General features: G+C 45.9%; 1 protein-coding gene and 1 pseudogene across 1 annotated transcript; one reads left to right on the plus strand and one right to left on the minus strand.

Annotated features, from left to right (window-relative positions):
- Positions 1 to 235: 235 nt before the first annotated feature.
- Positions 236 to 27,298, minus strand: P2RX5 (purinergic receptor P2X 5). Its single transcript, XM_066634787.1, has 13 exons — positions 27,205 to 27,298; positions 25,433 to 25,600; positions 18,488 to 18,638; positions 12,372 to 12,443; positions 11,375 to 11,450; positions 10,224 to 10,320; positions 10,035 to 10,115; positions 8,742 to 8,880; positions 7,193 to 7,329; positions 6,929 to 7,022; positions 5,231 to 5,296; positions 4,844 to 4,926; positions 236 to 967 (listed from the first exon to the last, which is right to left on the minus strand). Exons 2-13 carry the CDS (start codon positions 25,567 to 25,569, stop codon positions 862 to 864), a joined length of 1,239 nt encoding a protein of 412 aa, XP_066490884.1. The 5' UTR covers positions 25,570 to 25,600; positions 27,205 to 27,298; the 3' UTR covers positions 236 to 861.
- On the plus strand, positions 9,833 to 9,952 carry LOC136659486 (5S ribosomal RNA; annotated as a pseudogene).
- Positions 27,299 to 27,799: the final 501 nt, after the last annotated feature.

The following is a 27,799-nucleotide window of genomic DNA, read 5'->3' on the forward strand; positions in this document are numbered from 1 at the left end:
AAAAGGCCAATTTGGGAGTGACAATCCCTTCCACACTGGGAGCAAGTGCAGTCTGTCCCTGGTCTGTCTCCCTGGCTATGGGCCTTCCTTCTTTGCCTCTTAGCCTCAGACTGTTGGCCAAGTGTCTCTTCAAACTGGGAAAGGCCATGCTGCACAGCCTGCCTCCAAGCGGGCCGCTCAGAGGCCAGGGTTTCCCACCTGTTGAGGTCCACTCCTAAGGCCTTCAGATCCCTCTTGCAGATGTCCTTGTATCGCAGCTGTGGTCTACCTGTAGGGCGCTTTCCTTGCACGAGTTCTCCATAGAAGAGATCCTTTAGGATCCGGTTAGCAGAATGAAAAAGAAGCAGCAGGTTGAAATCTTACTCAGCGGTTTGGTGCTCCGGGAATAATTACATAAGCTGTCTGTCAAGACTGTTGCAGGATGTGTGCCGATTGTTCTTGACAACTATCCCCAGAATAAACGCTAGTCTGGAAATAGTACTAACAATCCTTTGACCTGCTGTACGTTTCACCGGCCGAGATGATGGACGGACTTGTTCACATTCAAGGCAGCTTGTCAGTTGCTACATAGACAGTCTTCTTTAGCTCCATCACATCACCCTGTGCACAGCGTTAATTGTGCAAATTGTTTAATTTGATAAAAATGTAAAATCCCATATTGATTGGCACAGATGTCCTTGGCTCAGGGTACCGCAAAATGTCTCTGCTTGAAAACTAAGGCTTGAAAAAGCTCTTATGCTGAAAGGGCCGCTTTCCCCTGCCCTCCTTCAAGATGTACGTGACGGCTCCAGAGTCATTGATTGCTTTGCCGATTTTTCCTCAGTCTTTGGGGAGTGCAGTTTCCAACCGACGGCCTCAGTGTTAGGTCTCAACAGTCTGCAATTGTCTCGCCTGATCCAGCCTGGACAAAGAGTCAGAACTCTGCTCCCCATTGACCGTACTTTCAGGCATCTTCCTTATGCTTGATCTGTAGGAGAAACAGAGGAATGGGTCACCAAAATTTGCACATTTGCCCTGGCACACAAGGGAATTCAAGAGAGACAAGCTTAAATCAAAGTGCTTTCAAAACTCAAGGTTCCTTGAAAGCCTAACATGGGCTTCTCAATGAAAGGACCAGTCTTGGAGAACAGGCTTCCATAAAGGGCAGCTGGCCCATCATGACCAATTTTCTTCTGCAATGTACAGCTGCTTGGAGACCCCCCTCTCCCCAAGCATTCCAGAGATAAAAATAAGGACATCTTGTAACATTCCTGTTCTCATACAAAGACTACTGCCCAAGCTCGCTCATATTAAACAGTATTTAACCGTCTGCCCAATTTTTTACTCTTCAGTAGGCTATCCTTCACAAACTTAGGAGCCAAGAAGGTGATTTATTCATTAGGTTAAACTAGATATACTAGAAGATCACCATTGTCCTACAAACCACGCGTTATCGAGATAGCTGAAGGGAAGACCCTCTGGACTTTTGCCATCAGCCAAACAATTAAGGGTCTCTAGGCCAGTGGTTCTCACACATTTAGCACCGAGACCCACTGGGACAGAATGAGAATCTGTTGGGACCCAGCGGAAGTGATGTCATGGCCGGAAGTGACATCATCAAGCAGGAAAAATTTTAGCTGTCCAAGGCTGCAATCGTACCCACACTTACCCAGGAGTAAGTTTCCTTTACTATCATTGTTAAAAGAATATACATAGTAGTTTGTTAAAAGAACAGGTCTATAACATTTCCCAAAATGCAGTCGCATATCATAGTAGCATCAAGTCTAATATATTAAAATATTGAAATGAATGGGGACCCACCTGAAATTGTCTCACAACCCACCTAGTGGGTCCTGACCCACAGTTTGAGAAACACTGCCCTAGGTGATTGCGAGCCAGGATGGTATAGGGCAGAGGTTTTCAGACTGGGGCATCACAATGCCCCAGCCTGTGGGTCCTGGCCTCTTTGCCCTCAAGGGGCAGGGCAGCCAGGAGGCAGGGAGGAGGCAGCAGCATGATCCCCAGGATCACGCCACTTAGGGGGCTGCAGGGCTTGGCTGTACTTACCACAGCCTCCTGCAGCCTCTCGGGGTACAGGGAGATCTGCATGGCTAAACCAGAAGCGGAGTGCAATTGCTCCACTTTCACTTCTGACGGGACTGCAGGGACTGGGGTGCACTTTCTGGGTGTGGGGAGCCCTGTGCGAGCCTCTGCAGGGCTCCCCAGGTCAGCAGCAGTGAAAGTGGAGCGATTGCACTCCTGGTTTTGCGGAGGCAGAACGCAATCGCTCACTTTCACTGCTGCTGACCTGGAGAGCCCTGCAAAGGCTCGCGCAGGGCTCCCTGCACCCAGGGAGTGCACCCCAGTCCCTGCAGCCCCCCTGAGCGGCATGATTCTGGGGATCGCGTCGCTGCCTTCCCCCCTGCCCCCCCGCCTCTCCCTCGCCCCCGCAAGGGCTTACTGCAGTTTCAAACTCTGGGGGAGTTTGAAAACCACAGGTATAGGGGTTTGGGAGTTGGATTTATACCTGGAAGATCCAGGCCTTGCCCAGACCAAGGGCCCAATCCTATTCTGCCCTGGCATTGCACAGTACAGCAGTGCTGAAATGGCCACTGCTGTATCCTGAGGTGCCAGAGTAGCAGCTGAAGGACCAACTACTTAGCTGGTGCAGGAGACCCATGTTCAGCTATATAGCTTGGGAGGAGGGTTAGGATTCAGCAGCAGCCTCTGCTGCCATCTCCACCCCCTTCCAGGCCTGATCTGCCCTCTGGTCTGCCCTCCCTGTGCCCAATTTCATCCCCTCTCCACACTCCCCAGCCCCAAACAGCCTTCCCACCACCCAGCGGGGACACTCATTGGTCAGCTCCTCCTCAACATCCTGCCAGTGCAGAGGCCCAGCACTGAGTTGTGCTCATCTCTTTGCCAGTGGCCACTGTGAGATACAGGAAGCTGGACTAGATGGGCCAAATCCAGCAGGGCTCTTCTTATGCCTTATAGTACTTGAATGAAAGCCATTGCCAGGACAGCATGCAGACCACCAGCGCTGTCCTGGCATAGGATTGGGCTGTAAGATTTGGTTCACTTCAACCCAGTGGCTAAGTCCTGTGCCCTCAGACCATGTTCTGGGAATACAGTGTGTGCCTTGGTACATTTCCCAGAATTCTCTGCAGGACGCAGGGGTTCTGGCTCAGCAGCGCCTCTGAGGATGAAGTCAATAGGGAAAGGATTTGCTGAAGGCAGGGGATCTGAAATGATGGACTTCCAACAGTTCATGAGTAGAGATCATTTTAAAAACAAACGTTCTATTTTTTTACAGCCTAAAATACACCAGGGTGGGAGGGGAGGTTGCGTCAAGTGCTTCATTTCTGTACAGTGCCAAAAAATTGTTCTCCTAGATTTCTCAATGAGCCTAAAGCTCTCCTCCTCACTGCGCATTGCACCATCTGCTTCCAGCCAATCTGTGACTTAAGCAGGCACATTTATGAATTATTCAGGTCCATTTTCTTTCCACTCTCAGGGTTGGCGCAAATGGTCAATTACCGGTACTACTTCCATTTCTTTTACTGGGACCCCATTATGGCTGATGAGCCAAGAGACCATTTCACGCAAGATAAGCCCCCTGTCATTTTTCCTAGGCCAACTGTGATTTTTGGGGAGCAGGATCGTTGATCTCAAGTACTGCATCTGATCTGTGATGTCATTATCAGGCCATTGGCTGGCTTGACTCCATAGGACCTTGGGCGTCATTTCATGGATGGGTTATATTGTGCTATCATTAATAACTTCTCATTTCTTTCAATCTGGGGCTTCTACTGCAGTGCTTTTCAAATTAAATTCAGTGGAACCTTGGGTTTCTTTGAAAGCTTACCAAGAGGTTCTCAGTGAAAGAGATCTGTAGCAGTAGACAAACATCCCTGAAAGAAAGATAGCCCGGCCACCACTATAGATCTTCCCTTGCACTATAAAGCAGTAAGGAAGTGTTGGGAAAGTGCTGGATCATCTGTGAGGCAGACTGAGTGAGCTACTGTAGGATAAGAATTGACTGGGGTGGGCATCAGGCATTGCTGCTGCTGCTGCTGTCCACCTCAGTCTCTCCACTACCAATGCTCACTGGATTTGAAAAGGCAGAGAGGCAGTGGCATAGCTAAAGGGGGTGCGCTGGGCAACAAGCTTTAGGGGAGTAGCAAGCTGAGCTTGACATTAATGGCCAAAATTATGAAAACCTCGGAATATGAGAATAATACCATCGTGTTATATATCACTAGAAAGGTACTTTAATGCAGAATGCAATAAAACAAACCAAGCTGGAATATCTGTATTCTATCAAAAGTTAGGGCAAATTAACCAGAAAATGAAAACACAACTGCCTTATGGAACAAAAAGTGGATTTCTATAACTTGAACTGACCAATGAGACTGATTGTTCTGAGAGCCAATGAGATGTTATTATCATACGGCATGGAACCAGTAAGGTGTTAATATGTGTCAGCTCTCACTTCCATGTATCATAATACAGTACCCCCCCCCCCCGCTAACTAGGTAAAGAGGGATTTCTTCAGGTGGTGCTTCTCTTATATTTAGCAGGGGGAGAATAACTGTCCCTTTTCACCCCCAGCATAGTGTCTCTAACCAATACAGTGTCTCTAACCAAGACCAATACTTTTTATTTACTTAATTAAATTTAATTTCGTGGGGGGGGGGGGGAGGCTACAAAATCTTCTTTCACCCTGGGTAGCAGATGCCTTAGCTACACCACATCAGAGAGCAGGAAGTGTGAAGGACAGGGAAGAGTGAATTAGTAGGCTAAACTCTTGAGCCCTCTCACTGTCATGGCGCATCCCACTTCACATATGAAAACAACATACCTCACTTCTTCATATTTTTTGCCTCTGTAAAAATTGCTCTTTTTGATCAGATACAGCAGCACCAGGTCACAGAAGAAAGCTCCCTACAAGCAAATGACACAATAGCAAACAACATATGACATGTCATATCAACATGAAGAATAAAAAAAATAAGGAGCTTATGCGCAGCTGTGCCTGTGCGCCAGAGTGGACAAGGAGGGCTCTCTTGCCTGAGTGGGCCACTCTGTTCATTTCAGCAGAGGAATGAACATGCTTGTACAAGCGCAATGCACATTTCATCTCTAATGAATAGCTGGGATCTTGTCAGTGAGGGAGGGATGTTTGCATGCACTTCTCTGGATCAGGGCAAAATGCCTGTCAGCTCCAGCTTGAGTAGGATGTACTTACAGCGCCCATCAGCGCAAGGCCTGATCCCACATTGATGATTGTTGGAATGATGTTAAACTTTCCTGCCTGAAAGAAATGTGAAAAATGCATGAGTTGCTGAACTGGTTTCCAGAGATTCATGACTCTTCTGTGGCCATGGGCGCTTGATGAGTTATGGCAGGTTCAAGAACCGGGTCTGTCTTTTTGCACTCCTCCAGGACCAATATGCAAGGCCAACCTGCCTAGGAGGTTTGCTGTGGCACACAACTGGTGCAGTGGCAAAGAGGCTGAGGGTCCAATCCTGCCCAACTTTCAAGCACCGATGCAGCCCCAAGCTAAGGGAACAAACAAATATTCCCTTACATCGAGGAGGCCTCGTGACTGCCTCACCACCACCACAGGATGCAGCACACGCCCAGTTGGCATGGCTGCATCTGTGCCGGAAAGTGGGGTAGGATTGGGCCCTGAGCTGTGAATCAGGAAGTCTTCAGTTTGGATCTTGCTTCTGCCCTGAATTGACTAGGTGGTCCAAGTCATTCAGCTCCACCCCTTCCTTCCCCACCTGCAATATGGTGACAATAGTAGTGTCCTCTGTTGTAAGGATGACTGAGATAATGTATGCAAAGTGCTTTGAACAGGCTTTGAACAGAAATTCAAAGAATGGTTTGCCTCAGTATCATTCTCAATGGAACCTTGTGGCTGTCTACTCAAAAGTCAGCCTCCATTGAGTTCGGTGGAACTTACCCCATGTAGGTATGATTGCAGCCTTAACCTGACAAATGTTGGCTACCACTGCCTCAGTGGGTCAAAATGAGTAGGAGTGAGCTTTTTGCAATCTTTATATGATCATAAGCTACATCATTTTCATGTTTAAACATGGAGATGGAAATTGGGTCCTAATGGTCACTGCAGCCCAGTATTATCTTGCTATGCAACCATACCTGTTGTACAGGAAGCTGACTCCTACTGAGCCAGGCCCTAGTTTGGGACACTGTTGTCCACTCTGACCAGCAGCAGCAGCTCTCCAAGACCTCAGGCAGAGAGGGATCTTTCCCAGCATTCCTCCATGAGTGGCTTTGTTGCCAAGGATTGAATGTGGGACTATCAGCATGCAGAGCTGGTGCTCCCAGGGCCAGCATGTCCAAGAGGCTGACTGAGGCAGGTTGCACATTGGGAGGGGCTGCCCACCTCCATCTTCCCAACAGCTTCCAATGCTCTTCTTCCTCCTGCTCTCTGGATTAAAAAGGACAGAGGGGGATGGAGCAGAAGAGGAAGTGTGGAGGAGAGAGAATGGCGGACTAGCCTTCCTCCTTCACATTTCAATCCAGGGAGTGGGGTGGTGGCTGGTGCACTGCCAGATAGTTGAGGTGATGGCATTTGGCATACTGCCCCAGGTGCCGGGAGGTCTTGGAACAGCCCAGAGTGTGCCACTACTGAGTTGTGGCACTCCCCCCTCCCCTCTTGTCAGAGTAGGTATGGGAAGCCAAACTAGAGCTGTACATGGATGACACACCATTCAGGAGCCTCATCAAATCACCGTGGTTGGCAACCTTCAGTCTCGAAAGACTACAGCACCTGGTATTCCCAGGCGGTCTCCCATCCAAGTACTAACCAGGCCTGACCCTGCTTAGCTTCCAAGATCAGACAAGATCAGGCATGTGCAGGGTCCCCCAGAACATAAGTGCAATACACGATTTTCTCCAGGCTTGTAAACATCACCTTGCCATTCACCATCACATCAAAGCGGATGCCGTAGGCCTTGATCAGAGTGCGGAAGTCAACATCGGCCGCGTCCTTGTAGTACTTGGCAAACCTAAAAAGCAAAACACAACATCTTTGTTGGGATTTTGTGCTCAAATGCCAGCCTATTAAGGGTTGAGCCTCCAGTTGGCCTTGAACTGGAAACCCAAAGGGATTTGAGAGCGAAATTCAGCCTGTAGGCTACCATCTAGCCAACCATTCACTTTGCTCTCTGTATGTTACCTGAAGTTGTATCCGGATGAGATGGATTTCTCCGCAAACTTGTTATCCAGCCGGCTAAAAGAATAGTGAGGGTTGCATTCAGAGGGAGCCTTATCAAGATCACAGTTCCATTCAATCTGAATTCCTATCACACCACCCTTAATGAAAGAGAGACAAGGTTTTCAGTGGGTGCTCTGTTTCCAGCCCTTCACACCCAACCTGCTAAGCTGTTACAGTTGAGGCCGGCCCAACCATGAGGCCAACTAAGGTGGCTGTCTCAGAGGATTGGCAGGTTTACTACCTTCTGTCTACTCACTGATCTCCCCTACTTCTCCTCCTTCAGCTCCCTGGATTTGAAAAGGGAAAGGGAAACAGAGCAGAACAGGAAGCATAAAGGAGAGGAGATGCTCTATCCCACATGAGATTGCCCCAAATCTTTGCTTGCTACTTCCATTACTTTTTTGCCTCTCTCCCTTACTTCAACATCTAGCCCAAGGAAGAGTTATGTGTAATTTTGAAATTCAGATCCTTATTCATTTGTATCCGGGCTTTCCTCTGAGGAGCTCAGGACAGCAGACAAACAGCACAATCCTATGCATATCTACTCAGAAGTAAGTCCCATTTATTTCAGTGGGTCTCTCCCAGGTAAGTGTGTATAGGATTGCAGCCTATCCTATTTTTATCCTCACAACAACCTTGCAAGGTAGGTAATTTGCCTAAAGCCACACAGTGAGCTTAATCCTGGCTGAGTGGGATTTGAACTCTGGTCTTCCTGGTCCAAGACAATACCATGCTGGCTTGCCTGCTGAATGTCCTGCGTTTTGAATATGGGTTGGTCCAAATGTGTCCTGCCCAATCAGCTGGGGTTGGAGTCCTTTTTAAGTCCCTTGAAAATATTTTATAATTCTAATATTTTTCATTAAACATTGCAGCCCTACAAAAAGGGTTTGATAAGTTGCAGATTAATGGTGAAGGAGTTCAGTATCACTAGAGATTAAACCAGGGGTGCCCAAACCCCGGCCCTGGGGCCACATGCGGCCCTCGAGGTCTCTCAATGTGGCCCTCAGGGAGCCCCCAGTCTCCAATGAGTCTCTGGCCCTCCGGAAATTTGTTGGAGCCCGCACTGGCCCGACATAACTGCTCTCAGCGTGAGGGCAACTGTTTGACCTCTCATGTGAGCTGTGGGATGAGGGCTTCCTCCACTGCTTGCTGTTTCACATCTGTGATGCAGTAGCTGCAGCAAAGAAAAGGCCAGCCTTGCTTTGTGCAAGGCCTTTTATAGACCTTGAGCTATTGCAAGACCTTCATTCTTTCATATACATTCATCTTTAATATATTCTTTTATGTATACTTATGTAAATCTATTCAAATTTTAAATGTAAATTAATTCTTTTTTCCCCCGGCCCCCAACACAGTGTCAGAGAGATGATGTGGCCCTCCTGCCAAAAACTTTGGACACCCCTGGATTAAACGAAAAAGAAGAGTTTTGGGGAGGTTTTTGTGGCTGAAAAGAGGTGATGTGGCGAGCAGGCAAGTCACATGACAAGAAGCAGAATCACAAATTTCCTACCTCTAATGCCATTTCCTGAAAGTTGCTCCCAGCCCATCTCACAAGATTCCCCAGAAGAAATATGGGGCAGTATGGCTGGTCTGCTCCATAGCGGCATGTTTTCAAATAGGCATCGTCTTCAGTGTCTAGAACATTGGTCCTGTGTAGGAGTGCATGGAACAAAGAGTTAAAGAAGGAAGCTGCTCACAGACAGAGACAGCTATCTTGCACTGCATAGCTTGTCTTTAAATGCAAGCAGCACTTCTGAGGGCATGACTACATCACAGATGTAACCTGGTTTAAACATTCTCTCTCCACAGGAAACTGTAGGAGCTGCTTTCTGTAAAAGAGGCAAGGGGTCTCTGATACAGAGTTCTCAGCCTCTTCACGAACCTACAGTTCCCATATTCTTTGGAGGAAGCCATGATTAGTATAAAACTAGTATATGTTAGTAGATATACCCTGAAAAAATTATGGGATTTATATTTGGTAACAAGTGGAGCATGAGCCAAAATTATGATACTGCGGCATAAAAGGGCCAAAGTCATGTCAGGGTCTACTCTGAATCTCCAGGATTAATCCTAAGACCTCGTCTTAGACGCCATTGTTTGGAGGATGTTGGCAAGCTGGAAACAGTTTGGAGGAGACATGTGAGGGTGATAAAATATCTTTGAGATAAATCAGCAAGCTTATAGGGGGGAAAACTGAATATTAAATGGGGAGGTCTAGTTGGAGAGGATACGTAAGAGCAGGCCAGAAAAAAGGTGGTGAAACTCTTTCCATGCAGAACATAAGAACTGATCAAGAATACTTGATCAGGCCAACATTCCAACTAGTCCTTCCCTTTGTCTCCAAGAGTGCCCAGCAAGATGCCTCTGGGAAGTTCATTAGAAAGGGGCGTGGAGATTGACAATTTGTGTGGAGGACCCACATGCAGAGACGATCCACTCACTGTGCCGGCCTCCTGATGAGTGAGATGCCAGCTTTAGCAGCAGGTGATCTGGTTGCCACCCCAGCATGGGGGTCCCTGAGGTGCAGGGCCCAATTCTACGAAATCAGGGAAATTGGCTCAGAGCTGGCCCTGTCCATCAGGACTAGCAATCAGAAGCGTTTATTGCAGCAACTGTTACCCTGCACATGCCCAATCTCATCTGATCTTGGAAGCTAAGCAGGGTCAGGCCTGGTTAGTACTTGGATGGGAGACCGCCTGGGAATACTGGGTGCTGTAGGCTTATACCATAGTCTTTTGAGACTGAAGGTTGCCAACCATTGTGGTCATGCAATGAAGGAGAACAACCAGGAGCTGATACTTACTTGGAGAATTTGAACTTAGGGAAACGGATGGAGTTCTTGATGTAAACAGTGAAGTTCTCAGCTTTTGCCAGAAGAGGTTTCCTAAACAGAAAAGATGGATTGCTTAGATTTGTGATATTTCTAACAAACAGCATATTTTAGGTTTCTGTTCAAAAATTTGGAATGGTAAATACAGGAATGGGAACCAACTTGGGTTTGCCTTTCTTCTCCACTGGACACCAAGCTAAGATCTCACAGGTCCCGCTCATGTTGCTCCCGACTTTCAAACAGCGGCCCGTCTTGACCCCTGTGGGGCAAACAGGATTACAGGGAAAAGATCATCCAAAGCAATTCATCCAGTTCAAGTTCCCTGGAATAGAGAGGAGGTTGGGGGTGGGATAATGTTCGCTATTCTTCAAAAAACCAAAAAAGAAAATCAGTGTGTGTTCCAGCAATGAAGAGAAGCACACCACTTGTAAAGAACTATGGAAGGGGGAAGCGTGTAGCTTGCACAGAAAAATAACAATTTCTCTTTAAAAAGCAAAAGTGGCAATGTATTGATTCAGGAGAAGAAGTCTAAACGTATTTTGTTTTTCAATGGCTATGTTTTATTTTTGTTTATTGTTTGACATCCTTATTCTCTCCCATCTTTCTAAAAGCAGCTTCCCCAATGACTGAAAAAGTTAAGAAGCAACAATGCCAGACATGAATAAAATCACCACATCAAATCAACAGCATGGAATCAACTAAAATCCAGCTCTTATGGGAATCACAAGTTCCTCTAAGTTATTCCCAGTGGTTCCAAACCTTTAGGAGCCCTGGAGCACTGAGGCAAAAATTGGAATATTCGTGGACCACACACAAACCCCTGCACACAAAAAATACAGTTAAATTTGTAATAATTGAAGGAGATTTATTAGATATTTATTAGATTTATTATTTATAGAGAAGATTTGTGGGTTGCTACTTTTATAGCTGGCTGTGGCTATGGGCGGTCTATTTCTCTGCCCTTTTTAAAGGACAATGGGGAAGCATCTTCCAAGTGAGCATTCCCCCACGGACTACGAGAGAGGATGGAGAGGACGGACCACCCACAGCCACAACTGATACTTCAGTGTATGTGTCATATATACACTGTATGGGGAAGCACTCACTAAGCAAAATGCTGGAAGTGATTGAAGTCAATCTTTTTTTCTTCTGAGACCTCACAGACCACTTCTCAGGATCTCACAAAGCACCTGTGGACCACGGGTTGGAAACTAGTGCTCTAAACAGACGTGTTGCTTACAGCATCACATTATGTGTTCTGTGAACCTGGTTTTCAGGTCAACAGGGGCATGGAGCATTCATAACAGCCTTACCATTGCCAGCAGCCACGGCTTCCCCAGCAGGGCAGTCATTGTTTCTGTAACACAAGGCATCTGGAATGCTGGGACTCTAAGAGAAAAAAAGCAATAAGTATGGGAGAAAGCCTCGATTCCACTCAACAGAGGACAATGACAAGGCAGAGAATTGCCAAATTGCACCCAGGACTGGCCCAGAGGCAAATGACCAATGATGGCCATGGTAACTGAAGTGACTGGCAGGCCACATTAATGGGGTAGAAACACAAGCACTGGTCCACCTCAACCCCACCCTTCTCAGGGCTGAACAGCATCACAATGGTGGTAGGTCATGTCTTAGAATGTGGATCACTGCAAAAGAGCTGTACAGTGGCTGTCATGGAGGGGATGAGATTTCAAGGGGATAATTGATGGGCAAGAATGGGACACTAAGCCCTTTGGTATGATGAGAGTGACAGACTAGGACCAGGAATACAATTTTGTTATGCCATTGTATAGATCCACAGTAAGGCCACATCTGGTGTATTGTGTCCAGTTCTGGTCACATCTCAAAAATGGTATAGTAGAACCGGAAAGGTTGCAGAAGAGAGAATCAAAATGATTAGTGGGCTGGGGTGCCTCCCTTATGAGGAAAGATTACAGCATTTGGGGCTCTTCAGTCTAGCGGCCAGCCCACTGCTGTCTCCTCCACACTTCCTCTTCAGCTTCATTCCCTTCTTCCTTTGCAATTCAGGGAGCAGGATGAGGTGGAGAGACAGAGGTAGGGAAGCTCTGCCAATATGTTACCTGAGGTAATCATCTCAATTAGCCTCATGACCAGCCCAACCCTGAATCTCCAATTTCCTCTTGGAGGTAATGCTGGATGGTCATCTTACTCTCTTCTTGATGGAAACTGCCGTCCCTTGAAATTGAATCATCCCGCTGTCCAAATTTTTGTCAGACTCTCAACACTGTATCATCCCCACCTTTTCCCACCCCCCCCCCCCACCCAGACTTTCAGTCCCCCAAGCCCTACCTCAGGACAGGTGGACTGCCGCTGGTTTGGAGTGACAATCAGGTTGGTAATTACAAAGAAAACACTTTCACCCTAAGTGGGGAACAAGAATCAGAAAAGCACATTTTAAAATTTTCTCAGTTGAAAATGGGGCAGGGAGGGGAATGTGAGAAGTACAAGGTGTAGATATGGCCACACTTACACATGTGAAAATCAGCAGTCAGAAAGTATTTGTTACCAGGAGTAAATTATGTAAATCTGAGAAGGTTTCTTGCTTAATTAGGAGTCCTTTTCGCATGCAGAATTTAGGAGGTGCTATGCTTGACAAAAGATGCAAGAGAAGATGAAGGTGAAGTAGGGTAAATAAATATATAGATTTATTTTAAGGAGATCAGGGCAGGCGGACGGGCGGGCGGGCGGGCGGAGCTTGATTACTTGAAGATCACTTTCAGATAGTTGCTATCTTTCAGCCTAACCTATTTCACAGGGTTGCTGTGAGAATAACAGGAAGCAACACAATCCCTCCATCCTCACCAATCCTCCTTCCTGCTTCCTGTATTTGAAAAGATAGAAGGAGGTGAAGGTGCCTTTGGCTGCTTTCTGTGGCAGGAAAGGTATGTAGAATATAAATTGTTGGGAAAGAAGGGATCTGGAGAGAAGGTAGACACTTCCATGAAAGTGGAAGCACATGACACTCTAGCCCACAACTCTCTGCTCCTCCTCACATTCTCTTCTGCTCCAATCCTCTTATCTGTTTCAAATTCATAGAGTAGGAGAACTGTAGAGGTGGTGGCTGCTGTGCTGCTGGGAAAGAGGAGAGTATTTGGTGCACTGCTTCAGATCTTGGGCTGGCCCTGGTGGCAAATGTTAGGGTTTTTATTTTTATGTCTTATTTTCTCCTCATATTGTTCAAAGCCCTTTTCCTTATACTTTTAATACACGAGTTACATTTTGATCCTTTGTCTGCCTAGTCCTTGTTCACAGGTAATTCAGTGGATTGTTGTCACATATTTTCATCCTGCAGTTTGGTTTTTAATAAGAAACCCTGGGTCCAGTGACCTCCTGGGGGGGGGTTTTCCCCCAGACAGCCCTCCTCTCCCTGGTCTCTGTAGCCTGGGATGGTGGCAGATACCAACTACTAAGGTTCTTTTGCATTCAGCCACTGACCCAGTCAATGGGAAAGTGAGGAGCAAGAAAGGGTGTATGCATGCTAACCACTAGGCACTACTCTGAATCCAGGAAGAGGAAGAGTGGCACATATGGATGGGTGCCCCCTGCCAATCTGCCACTGGAGGAGACTGCCTCAGTGAGCCTTATGGACAAGACCAGCCCTGACCCTCTTGAAAAAAGGCTGGATAAAAATGTTCTAACGAAGCCCTCTTGTGTTGTGAATCTCCTCACCTTGGTTCTGAACAACTCTCTCATAGATTATCTGTAATCATTGTTTCCAATGTTAAGAACCACAGCAGCATCCATCATACTCATGTCTATTAGTTCCAAGGCACTATGGATCCAAACTGCGTGCCTATAAAAATGCACTTTAATTTGTGGTCCATTATTGCTTTGTTAAAAATATCTTCTGGCTTGGCTGCAACAGCTCCTGCTTATTGCTAGGTCAGTATTTCTTGGCACAATGTAGAGCAATAATCCACATGTCTATAGCAAGAGGTGCATTAACCTTGAAAGAGAACTGACAACAAATTCTGAAATCCTGAGGGGATTCAGGGACATTTCTTGGCCCAACCTGTCTTCGCTTCCTTAATTGCACCGTGTGTATGTGTGTTTGGTGAGAGAGAGATGCCAAAGCAGGACTGGCAAGGTACCATTGGTACCTGTGTGTATATAACATGAAACTGGCTCGCCTCAGTCAGGTAGCACAGCTCACCATTATGACCTCTGAAGTCTGCATGCCCACAAGAAAGGTTTAACCGTAGATGCATATTGGTTACATAGGTGTGGTTGGCACCCAGCCCAGATAAAACACCTGCATCTGATTGGCTTGAGCGCACACCTATGGTCAAGTCCATCCGCCTGATCACGGTGGGGATTGGCTGGGTGAGAGCTTACTGCTGTTGGAAAACCCGATAAGAAGACAATAATCTTGATCACCCTGAACTCCATTAAGAGGGAGCACTGGATTGAGACCAGTGTTACCTCTAAGGGTCTATGCCACTGCGCAGACCTCTTCTGTGGCTGTGTGGCAGCACACAGTGCCTCCAGATACTCAGCGATGACATAATCACATACATCATTGCTGAACTTCTGGGAAGGCTGAGCTCCAAGCTGCATGGAGCTTGATTTTGAGCTCTGCAGTTTTGCGGCTGCTGGGAACACTGATTGAGACAGCATACATTTTTGTTTAATGTGTAACCAGATTTAATATTTTTGTATCCAGATAAAGGTACATTGCTTTCATGCCCCTCTAAACTTAGGAAATGTGCAAGGGAACTTATGTAGCTAAGTACATAAGCCTATCTAGGGAAACCATTGAGGCAACTTGCATTTAGATTTTCCTTCATTTGCTTCTCATTTCAAGATCCAATTTGAACCTTACCTCATTGTTTTTTCCTTTCACTTTTAATAAACCATTTTGAAAATTCATCTTTCTGTTTCAGTCTCATCAGGGCAGAGACTTATTGCCTCTCGTTCTCCTACAGCTTACTTGTAGCTATTGAGGCACATTGACCTTTGACCCTGGGCCGTAAAGCCACTGGATAGATACTCAATAGTAAAGAGCAGCTCGATTTTAAAGCAATATGGTTGGTCTGACTGATTTTGGAGTCCTAAAGTCAGTATTACAGAATAACCTGGGTAACATACCATTTGTGCAAAAAGGTGGCTTAAAGCATAGAAACACAGAGAACAGGGACAAGCTGCTTGAGAAAAAAGAAAAATTATTTTTAGAAAGCTGTTTTGCTAGCTGAGACCTTGGGGCCTCAAAGTCTTGCGTTGATACATTTTTGGAATTTGGCAAAGGGAGTCGTATCTCAAAGATAGATAAGAAATCCTGATGCAGTAAAAGTTTGACTTGTTTTAAAATATATGAAAAATCACAAGAAGCTGGCTGAAGCCTTAGCCAGCCACAAAAGGGAAGAGGTCACTTATATACACCACTGTAGAGCCCTCAATACCAATGTACTCATCAAAGTAACTAATCACAATAGTTATAATAGAATTAAGACATAGAGTAAAACTGTTAAAAGGAAGTTTAAAAGACTTTGGTTTGCAAAGGTTTGCAGAGGGCCCACAGGGAATATACTAAAACTAGGAGAAGAGATGCAAAAGAGATAAGATAAGTGGTTCAAGCAAGGCCATCCTAATTATGAAGGGTTTGAAAGGAATATATGTCAATAAATGGGCCAAAAGTTCTACCAAATAAGGTCTTCACACCTTTGTTTAAGTGTTTTTGGGTTCTCTTTAATGAGGATGTTACAGCGAACCCTACTGGTTTTTGAAAACTTTTGGAAATTGTGTAATTTTGGCAAAGTTTTAAGATGAAAACCCACCTGTATGTAAATAAGAGCCAATCAATGGTTTTGTTCATTTGTTGCCCACCTATTTTCCATCTTGTATGTAAATGGTATTTTATCTATATCCTATTAAGAGTTAGCCCCATTTATGATGTCAAACTTTCAGCGAATGAGAAGTCTAGATTTTCAGACAAAGGATTGTGTGGTATAAAGGTGACCAGCGTTCAGACGGGGTCCATGCTTTGGACACGAGTCCCGTGGACCAATTGTATACAATTCAATAAAAGCCTGTGAACCTTCATCCCTGTGTATCGAGTTCTGAGTTGCTTATCTGAGTTGCTGATTTGCCTTGCAACACTATCACTATAAGGGCATAATCCTAACCCACTTTCCAGCACTGACATAACGGCAGTGCAACTCCAAGGTAAGGGAACAAACATTCCCTTACTTTGAGGAGGCCTCCATGTGTGCCACCCAACTGCAGGATGCAGCACACATCCCATTGGCACCACTATGCCAGTGCTGGAAATTTGGTTAGGATTTGAGCCTATGGAAGTGTATGATTGCAGAGGAGTTGGGGTGGGCTATCTGATGTTCTGCCTACTTTCTTACCTATTGGCTTTGATACTAAGGAAACTCTGGTACTTGTGCTCACTCCAGATGGGAGGAAGGGTGGGAGGAAGATACCCCCGTTGGGGGTTTTCCCCTCCTGGTGACAGCAACTGCCCTTCCTGAGACTGAATGACTCGGGGTCTGCACCTGTCACAGTCACTTCAAAAGGTACCAAAGAATACATGGGAAGGTCAGAAGCACAGACTGTCTGCCTTGCTTATCCCACAATAAGGGAGCCACAGCAGCTTCACTGGATCCCCACCAGCTGCAAAAATTCCAGTTTGATTTTGTTATGTGGACGTAGTGCTGTGCTGATAAGCCCACTCTGATTAATCCATAATCATGATTCACACCCAAACCAGATCTTGATGACTGGAAGGGTGTCAGGATCTAGTCAGTGCAGCTCTACCCAGCTCTGGAATTTCAGGGAAACCAGATACAACAGCCAAAAAAAGTTCTGGATTTGAATCACAGCGGGTCAGGTGGAACAGAGGTTTCCAAATCAGGCTTGCTTGCTGGGGTGGGCAATGAGAAGGCTTCACTCCTACTGCTGGCTATGGAATGTTACTGGCCCAGCCCCACAATTGCCCACCACTTTCCTCTCCTCCTGTCTTCTGCTCCATCCCCCTCTTTTTGAATTGGAGGGGGGAACAGGAATAGGAGAAGAGGTGGAATAGGAGAAGAGAAGTGGCTGGGCAGAGTGACCGGATGTTCTCTTTTTCAGCCCCACGTCCTGGAAAAGAATTTAAATGTTCTCCTTTCCCCTGTGAGTGGGCCCTGCAGACAGCACAGAGCCTCTTATAATAAATTATATGTAATATAGTTTTAAATTTTATAATAACATATGTTTAAATTAAACACATGAAATCAATACACGAGTGTTTTAGCTTTTATTTTGTTATGTCCTACATTTTTCTTGGATGCCCTACGTTTTGGGGTGCCTTGTCCTCTTTTGGGGTTATGACATCTGTTCACCCTATAGCTGGAGCACCACCAGATAAGGAGGGAGGCATGTGGGGTGCTGCCCCTAATGTCAGGAAGCCTTGGGCCGGCCTTGCCTCACTTCTCCCCCTCAATTTGTAACTCTGGGTTAATAATACCAGCCTCCTTTACAGGGTTGTTGGAAAGTAAAGTCTGCCTTGAGGCTGCAACTACCAGCCACTTCCAAGGGAGGCCAATCTTCCCCAAGCACATTATCTGCATTGCACAGAAACGGCACACTAACAAACAGAGTGACCTGACTGTCTCAAGCGATCCATGTGTATCAGCAAAGTGAATGCAGATGGAGCAGCAGGACTTAATGTGCACCATCAAGGTGTTGGAGTTGGTGCAACTTCATCTGCTGTCCAGAGGGGGCAGGATGCTGTTCAGAAGGGGTCAAGCTATGGCCCAGTGACTCTGACCTTTCTACCTGTTCTCTCTGTGACCCTTGTGCGGTGTGGCCCTAACCCTTTATCCTTCCCTTCTCCTCTGAGCACCTCCTCTTGTCCTCTGACCACCGACCTGTTAAGATGGCGCACACCAGGGCTCTGATGCCCAGACCATCTTGAACACAAGGCATGCAGGGCAAGGCAGCTCCAGGGCCTTGCTATCTCTAAGTAATAACTGAACCTCTGATCCTAATCAGATGCTGTAAATATACACTCAATGGAACTGTAAGTAAATAACTTCTTTTTGCCACTTTAACAAGCCATTGCCTCTTTGCCTCCTTGTCTTTTCTTATTGATTAGCAGTCAGCCAGGTGAGGGAGGTTCCCTGGGGTGATACCCAAAAGAGAGGGTCTGCTGCTTAAGCTACTCTGCTTCCCCCCAAAGAGGAAACTACTTTTAATTTCCTCCAACACAAGGTCCCCACTAGTGTGGTGCGTGCCCTTATTCCTGAACGGATGGCTGCAGCAGCATCAGGTAGTAGGGCCAACAGGTATGATCCCATTCCCCCTTCTGACATTCATGGGGAGACATTTGTAAAAAAAAGAAGGCTTGTGATAGTCACAGCAGAGGGAGGGAGGGAGGGAGGCAGCAAAAGAAAAGGCAACAATATTGAGTCAGCAGACACCTGTGGGGGGATGACATAATCCGCGACATCCCACAGCCTCTCGCCCAGTTCCGAGGTGTTGGTGAAGGCCACACCTTTCAGCTTGGTGATGACGGAGCTCTGGATGGAGGTGTCCACATCTTGGTATCCTTTCTTGACCACAAACACCCATCTGAAAAGATCACAGAAGGGTAAACAATGGGAGGGAGACAACAGAGCTGGGGTTATTTGGCCGAGCAAGCAATGCCTTTTGCAGAAGCTCAGTGGTGCTCTTGTTTTTAAGATTAATAAAATCATAGTAGCACAGAACACTAGGAAGGGTTCTTGGAGAACATCTAGTCCAACCCCCTGCTCAGTGCAGGCCACTGCTGCAGCATTCCTGATAGGCAGCCATTCACCTTCTGCTTGAAAACCTCCAATGAGGGAGAGTCACAGCTGCATAAGAGAGCCCATCCCAGTGCCAGCAGCTCTTACACTTAGGAAATTCTTCCCATGTCTGTCCTAAACCTACTTCCCCACAGCTTAAACCCATTGGTTCTAATCCTGCCCTCAGGAGCTACAGAGAGCGAATTCTCCCCTTCTGTGGCTGTCTGTGTGACAGCTCTTCCGCTACTTGATGATGGTTATCATATCTTCCCTTAAGTCTTCTCCAGACTAAACATATTGAGCTCTTTTAACTGTTGCTCATAGGAATTATTTTCCAGACACCTCACAAATTATCCTCCTCTGAACCTGTTCCAGCTTAACAAGGTTCTTCTTTAAATATGTTGCCCAAAACTGGATACAATATTCCAAGTGAGGTCTGGCTGGTGGAGAATGGAGCAGAACTATTACTTTTTGTGATCTGGACTCTATGCTTCATCTGTACCAAGCCCAGACACCAGAACTCAGAACTGATTCTAAGTCCATCCCTTAAACCCTGGTGTAAATTAATATTATGATTCAACCAGGGCATGATGTGGCTGGATATTCACTTCTAGGAACACTTCCTGCTGGAAACAGGAAGTTATAAGAATCACAGCCTTCTTTGGGGAGGTTCCCCATATAAGCAATCTAGATGCAGCACCTATATTCCTATTTGGAATATCATGCATGTCTCTCCATACTTAGCACACACAGGAGAAACTAGTCATTACTTCTTTAGGTTGAGAAAGACCTTTCCCTGTTGAACGTCCACCTGTCACACAGTTGTTAAAGACACAGCAGGCAGCAGTGGGGGTGTATGTGTGTGAGACAATCTCCCCTGGGGCCATTTGCCTGGAAAACTCTTGCATGAATCATCACATCAGTGCTTTTTGGGGGAGCTCCCTGGATGACTAAATTGTCCAGCCCAGTTTTGGCAAAGGAATTATCGGGAGATATAATTAAATGCTGCCAGGAATGTTTGAAAGAATGTTGGACTACATATTGTTATTATTAAGTATTATTAATAAATAAATATTTATAATGATAAGATAAAGACTTTGGGCTTCATATCCATCATGAAAAGAGGCAACTATAATACTCAAGGAACTGGTGAAATATCAGGGCTATACCAAGACTTATACTTGAGTCAGTCCATCAAAAGCTGCATACAGCAAGCAGCATACCAATTGCCAATCCACTTCCAGGATTCAAAAAAGGAAGAGAACAGAGTGGAAGAAGGTAAAGAGAAACACTCTAGCCCACCTTTCCTGCACACTTCCTCTTCCAAGGGGGAAGGGCACCCATCCTCCATCTAAGATAGCCATTTTCAACCACTGTGCCATGGCACAGTGGTGTGCCACAGATAATCTGCAGGTGTGCCATGGGAGTTTGGGGGGAGGAACATTTGTTAGTAGGGCCACTGGGAGATGTGAGCCCCTGGTGTCAGTATTGTGTGCCTTGTCAATTGTCAAAAAACAATTGTGCCTTGACAATGTTAGTGCCTTGTCAGTGTGCCACGAGATGAAAAAGGTTGAAAATCACTGATCTAAGACAACCATTTCCACCAGTCACATGGACAGGCAAGTCCTACAGATATAGCAAGTTCCTCTTAAGGCATCTGGAAGCTGTTAAAAGCAAAACTCAGGATTGAAGTGACAGGAAAATCAACATTCTGGACATGGGGGCAATCCAAATAGTTGAATTCTGCAACTTGCTTATAAACAATCCATGCTATTTCTCTTATTTTGTATTTTGAACTATGTTGCCTAATTTATTCAGGTGTTGATAGTCAGTGTCGGCCCAAGATGATGTCTTCTGATGCGGCATGCCAAACGCTGCCCCCCTTTATTGATGCCATGACACCTGATGATGTGCCAGTCTCTGCTCCTCCCACTCTCAGTGTTCTAGCTCAGCACTCTCCTCCCCTTCACATTTGCTCTTCCTCTCTGTCCTCTCTGTGTCATTGCATTAGTCCTATGCTCTTCCTCTCTTTCCACTCCATGGTGGAGAAGGAGAAGCATTGGAAGCAAATTGGCAGACTGAGAAGGGCATGTTCCACCAATCTAACAACCACTTCAGTTGGTCACATGGACAGGCCTGCCCTGTTGATGGAGTGGGGACTGGAAACAAGCTCTGTCAGGCATCAACAACCTCCCCTGCTCCAGTCACTAAACATTATATTCAGTTACTTCTATACACGCTTCAGCAAGTGTGGCCTGCATGTCTATCTTTGCAGTCATGATGGCTAGAAGCTTATTTTAATTTAGAGAGAAATGGAGAGATGAACACTGATTGTTCATGACTATGCACTTCACTTTTTCTGCCAACTTTCATTAAACACACAGAGAGTTGACAGATTGCCTCTTCCAGAGACTTAACTAAAAGTTATGTCATTTGTATCTTTCCTCAGTGCTCTGCATGTACTGGAAAGAGCAGCATCCATCACTATAAATAATTTCCTTCTGGAAAGTGATTGCTTTTAGGGACAAGGCCAAAAACCAGAGACATTCTTGCAATGGAACTCTTAAAAAGGGCAGAAAAAAGAGAATGCGCAAAGAGACTATTACACAGGTCTACACACATTTTGTTGTAAAAGTTAGATCTGTTACTGGGTATATTTGGGCTGCTGAATCAAAAAATGGCATCGGTTTTGCCTGAGTGGCTCTGGTTTTGATGGTTTTTGAAGCCATGGTTCAGAAACCAGTTCTGAAAGCCATGGTGTCGGCTTCCTCACAAAGATGCTGCTTGAATCAGCATATAAAGTGGCTGTGTTGTACCCCCTAAACTATAGCCAATCGGGTAAAACCAAAATCATTTTTGGATCCAGCACCCCAAAAATATTCCAAATTCTTTCAGATATCCTTGGCAATTAAAAAAGTTTTTTTGTACAGTTTTTTTTGTAGACCTATTTTATTAATAAAATCTAAAACTAACCACATGGTAACCCTTAGAAGGGTTATGAGCATCACAAAGTCATGCAATTCTCCATGATGTTTCTTCAGACTAGATGTTAAGCACAAGTAAAAAGCATGTGGAGCGTGTTATATGTGTTCCTAGATATAAAAGCCCAGTCTGTCTGCAGTTTGTAAGATGAAGCGGAGGAGGAACTATACACGGTTTCACTACAATCCTATGTGCACTCACCTGGGAATAAACCCCACTGAACCCAATGGGACTGACTTGTATTTATTTATTTTTCCATATTTGTTTATACCACCCTCCAAAGGAGCTCAGGTGGTGTACTTTTAAACCCCGGCTAATTGGGTAAGAGGCACTTTTTCAAGTGGGTGCTCCTTTTTTTAGCAGGGGGAGAGTAACTGGCCCACCTCCCCCCAGCACTGTCTGTTCTAGTGGCTGTCTGCTGGTATTCATTTGCATCTTTTAGATTGTGAGCCCTTTTGGGACAGGGAGCCATTTAGTTATTTGATTTTTCTCTGTAAACCGCTTTGTGTACTTTTTGTTGAAAAGCGGTATATAAATACTGTTAATTAATAATAATAATACTTGGTTCCTCCCCTCCTTTTGTCCTCACACTCTGCTTGGGGCAGAGATCTGTCTCTTCTTGGCTCTGTAAATTTAATTGGTTTAGGATGCACTCCTGTGAACAAGCCCCAGTGAATGCTGATAAGGCATACTTTGGAGTAAACATGCATGGGATTGTCCTGTTAATCACATCAACACATGATGCTGCTTCATGCTGGAGCTAGATCCTTGATCCATCTAGCCTACTACTGTGTAGGTCTACTCTGATTGGCAATGGCTCTCCAAGGATGCAGATTTGAGCAAGGTAGTTCTAGAGCAGTGATTTTCAAACTTTTTGATCTCACAGCACACTGAAATTTTTGAAGAATCATAGAATTGGAGGGGACCAGCACAGCCATCTAGTCCAACACCCTGCCTGCAGCAGGGAATCCTCCTAGAGCATTTCCAGCAGGCATGTCAAGGCACACCATCAGTTTTTTAACAATTGACCAGACACTGTGCAGCCAGTAGGAGGCTCACATGCCCTAATGGCCTTACTAAAAAATGACCCTTGCCCCAAACTCCTGCAGCACACCTGCAGACCATTTGTGGCACATCAATGTGATGCAGCACACTGGCTGATAATCACTATTCTAGAGCAGTGTTTCTCAACCTTTAACCCCTGCTGAGCCACTTTGCATGATCCACCTATTGGAAGTACCACTGGAAGTAACTGATGATGACATCATCACCAGTTGAGATGTCAGATGTGATGTGGCAAACACCAGTAAGAGGCTCAGGGTGGACAGGAGGGCTTTTTAGAGTGCATGAAAAGCATGCTTTGGAGCTCTGCCCGCCAAGCCAAGCCTCCTAATGCTGTTTGTCGCAGCACGTCACTCGTCTCACTGCCAGGCAGCAGATATCTGGGGGTCCCACAAGTACCACCAGACACTACCTCAAGTAGCACTGGTGGTGCCTGTACCACTGGTTGAAAAACTGTTCTAGAGTGACACAGTGGGCTGTGGCATCTCTTTTCCTAGGAAGAGAACACCAGTTACCATGCAACTCCTCTCTCTGTCAAGTAAAAATACTTTACAGATCTCTAAACCCAGCCTTTTCTTGAGGCCAATTCACACTCAAGAAGATACTAGTACAGACAGAGCCCTGCAGAATCAGTTGAGTTCATCTAACCCAGAGTTCTGTTACCAAAGGTGATTGGCCAGTTGCCTCTGGAAAATCTCTAATCAGGGAATGAAGGTAACAGCTCTTCCCCATTTTTTTGCTGCCCATCATGCTGAGGGATATGCTGCCCCTGAACATGGAGGTTCCATTTAGCTGTCTTGGCAAATAGCCCTTGGTAACTCTGTTATCCATAAATTTGTCTCATCCTTATAAGAACATAACCACTGCTTTGCTGGATCAGATCAAGGGTCCCTCTAGAATAGCCAAGGCTGGTCCAAGACCTGATGCTTCAAATGCTGCACCCCTTACTGGATGCTTCAGCCACTCTACAACATTCTAGCTTAGCACTCTATCCCCCTCCACATTTCCTTTTCTTCTCTGCCCCCCTCTTCCTTTTCCAATCTAGGGATCAGAAGGAGAAGGAGGGGCAGTGGAGGCAAGTAGGAGGACAAAGAAGGGTGCCTTTCAGCAAACTGCTTCAGTTGGCCCCATGGATAGGCCGTCTCTGAGTACAGCAGCCTGTTACCAGCAGCAGCCAGCTAAGATGCTTCTGGAAAGCCTGCAAACAGGGAATAAAACTGCAGCCCACTATGTTATTTGTTTCCAGCAGCTGCACAAAGATACACGGCCTCTGGAGGCTCCGTTAAGTTGTCAGGGCTAAGAGCCAGTCAGACCTGAACATTCATATATTTGCCTAAGCAGGTGGGGCTCACAAAGCAGTTGTGGATGCCCATGTGTATATCAATGGTTGCCAGGCTGAGCACTCACTATCAGGAATGAAGAGGTCAGAAGATGCCAATTTTGCCAGCGCACAACAGAGACATACACATGGGACCCACTGGCAATGGGGGTTTTCAAGCACATGTCCCCATGACTTTAGAAACCACTGAGAGAGACCCATGCGGAATGCGGCAGGTCTGTCGACACTGTGAAGTCGTTCTGGTGCGTAGAGTAGCGTAGCTAGTGGGGGTGCAAAGCACTAAGTTTTGCAGGCGTCTGAACGCGCCATGCAAGAGGCCCTCTCCCCTTCATAGCCATTCCCGGCATTGAGAGCATGCTTCCCAGTAATTGGCATCCCTGGACATTTATAACTGGTTTTTGGGGGGTTTATTTGCGTTCCAGTTATTTACATCCCACTATAACTGGGCAAAAAAAAAAAAAAAAAAAACTATAACAGGACAACAAACCCCATGTTATATATGCTAAGCCTCTCATCCCAGCCCTAACCCTAGCTTTGCATTTTAAAAATAAAAAGAGCATCTAATATAAGTATACATACATTGGACACAAATGTCCAGGACACACACACACACAAAAAGCCCCCGGTGTAAATGTACATCCCAGTTATAGCGGGATATACAGGGATACCAATGACCTGAACACATTTGGCCAGAACATAGTTGGCCAGGATGAAATGGTCCAGTCACTACCAGCAAGGCATTGCCACTGCTGCTGCATGCTGTGCTTTTAAAAAGATGCACCTGTTTTTAAATCTGAATATGAGCTGCCTTGAGGGCCTCTTAGGAGCTGGAAAGGTGGCACAGAAATAACCCTAATAAACAAATGAATAATCTGGGGCCAATGCTGTTACCCATAAACCCAGCTGGCAGATATAGGGATTAGCAGGTTAAATTGGACAGTTAGCAAAGTCCAAAGACACCACCACAAAACTGTACTGATTTCCACCAACCCCCTCCCCCCCATTACTAGAACACAGACGCCAACTGGATCGGACCAAAGGTCCATTTTACTCAGTGTTCTGTTTCCGCTAGCAGCCAGCCAGATGCCGCCTTGGGAAGCCCACACACTGGGCATGAAGGCAATGGATCTCTCCTGCTGAGTGTATTTTTAAAAAGATATCTTGAAGCTCTGTCATTCTCTCACCCCACACATTCCCCCCCCCCCAGTTGTCCTTACCCAATGATGTATGCCATGATGGACAGCTGGACAACCCTGTAGAGGATCCCCACTTTTTTGTTCTTGGCAATGACATATTTTTCAGTCTTGTAGTCAAACAGCGACAAGCACAGAGCCTTCCAGGCAATCTGTCCCATCCTCCTGGCTCGTTCAGCATCAAAGTCACATCTGAAGAAGAAGGGAAGACGCGCGCGCACACACACAAATAAAGATGTGACAGCAGCACTGTCTTACACAGAGGATCAACCACACGTGCTCGGCATGGAAACCTGAAACGCCAGCAGCCCTTTTGGGGAAAACTGCTGAATCCTCCCCCACTCCGCCTCTTGCTCTGCTGCTCCCAGGTGGAGGCAGAGGCTGAAAGATCTGTGAAGCACAGAAAAACACTGCAGTCACTGCTGCTGCGGCTGAGGAAGTGAGACTAGGAAGGAAGGTATGTAGAGAAACCAGCCACCTTTTCCAGGAGCCTATATAGGCTGAGTCATAAATACAGGTCAACTACGTACTTAATTGCCCTGAACAAGCCCATTGAAATAAAGGCAAACCTGCTTCCAAGTACGCATGCCAAGGATCGATCAGTAAGACTACAACCTTGCACAAGCTTACCTGAGAGTAAGTTCTTTTCAAAGGAACAGATGTTGGGGTTGGTGTCTTTTTTTTTTAACCACCAATTACTGGTATATTTCTTATTTTTTGATGGCACAGAAATGGAAAGAAAAGCTTTTCCCTCTGTGGTGTATAGGAGAGCTCAGTGAGTTCTATCTCCGAGTAAATCTGCTTAACACCGGCCTGCTAATAATAATAATTTAAAGCACCTGAACAAAATGACTATTGGTCAAATTCGAAAAACCACCCCGCTTGATTCAGCACACATTATTTGCAAATATATTACAACGTCCTAGGGGGACCTGACTAGTAATATTTTCAACATATTTCAATATATTACCAGTCAAAATTTTATTTGTTGTTGACTGTGTTACATGTAGTTTTTAACATTAATAATAAATACCTGGCCAATAAAGGCACTGACAAAATACCAGTTGGACAACTGCAACAAGCTGTACAGCTAGGAACATCTAACATTATTCGGTGATATCTCACCAGTTCTTAAACTCTTGGGTAGAGTTTGAAACAGTGAGCACCCAAAAATCCTAGTCCAAACATCTGATGGGCTGTGACACCACTGATGGCGATGATGATGATGATATATTAGTTACATTTTTAGCTCATCTTTCATTCAGTGAGCTCCTGGTGGCACACACTGTTCTCCACTCTTATCAGTGGTGGTGCCAGGGATACAGGGCTGCTGGCCTTGCCTGTGTAGGCCCCTGTGGCAACAAAGGGCATCTGTAATGACAGTGGCCATCATTTTTACCCAGGGTACTCCATTACAAAGTTGGCATTCCAAATTTCTACTGGCTCAGAGTGTCGTGCCAGGGAGACCTGGTTTAAAACCCTATTCAGTCATGCAGCTCACTAGGTGAAGTAGCCGACCTCACAAGGTTGCTGTTAGAATAAAAAGGGTACCATACAACATATGCTACCATGTGCTGCTTAAAGGAAAGATGGGAATAGTTCCAATGGAAGCAGGTATGTAGAAAGATGGGCACCCTGTCTTGCCAAATGGCAAGCGGTTCCTTTCAGATTGGATTCAAAAGCCATCTGCACTCCAGTGAACAGTATCAAGGTGTTTATTTAATGAAGGCAGATAAGGTAGTACCAGCTGCACCTAAGAAAACAGGCAGGTGAAGGAAATACACAACATACAATACCAAGGTCAAGCAGAGCTTCCTTCCTTTTTTGTCGCTGGGATCCCCAGCAGACCAGCAACAGAGAGACCCCAGGAACCAGCAGCACCTCCATGGCTCAGGTTTGCATTAAGTTTCATCCTTCCCTGGCACTCTCCGGACTTAAATAACTGAGCCCTCCATTCGCTACGTGCAGGTTGCCTGGGGATGGTGATCTCTTAATTAGCAGCACCTGTTCATGATGGGCAGCTTATCTGGTTTTATGACTCTTGGGCTCCCTCTGGATAAGCTGAGGCGAGTGGATAGCAGCCAACATCAGATATCTGGGCATCCTTCCTCACTGCTGTTCTTGATAAGCAGTTACCGTTAGATAAGATGGTGGGAAGAGAACAACTGCAGCTCACCCAGGCCTTTAAGGCATGAAATCTTACAAGACGCAGCAAGGGGAGAAGATCTGTGACAAAGATCGCAAAATGCTCCTCAAAATACAGCAATCTTCCACATTTATTTTCACTACTCTCCCCATCAATCTACTGCCAGAGGCACCACTTCAGTTGGCCTCATGGATGGGCCGGCCCTGGGCAGCAGTATGAAGACATTTTGTCCTCTGTTCCCCAGC

This window comes from Tiliqua scincoides, chromosome 8 (assembly GCF_035046505.1).
Source record: "Tiliqua scincoides isolate rTilSci1 chromosome 8, rTilSci1.hap2, whole genome shotgun sequence".
Classification (NCBI taxonomy): Eukaryota; Metazoa; Chordata; class Lepidosauria; order Squamata; family Scincidae; genus Tiliqua; species Tiliqua scincoides.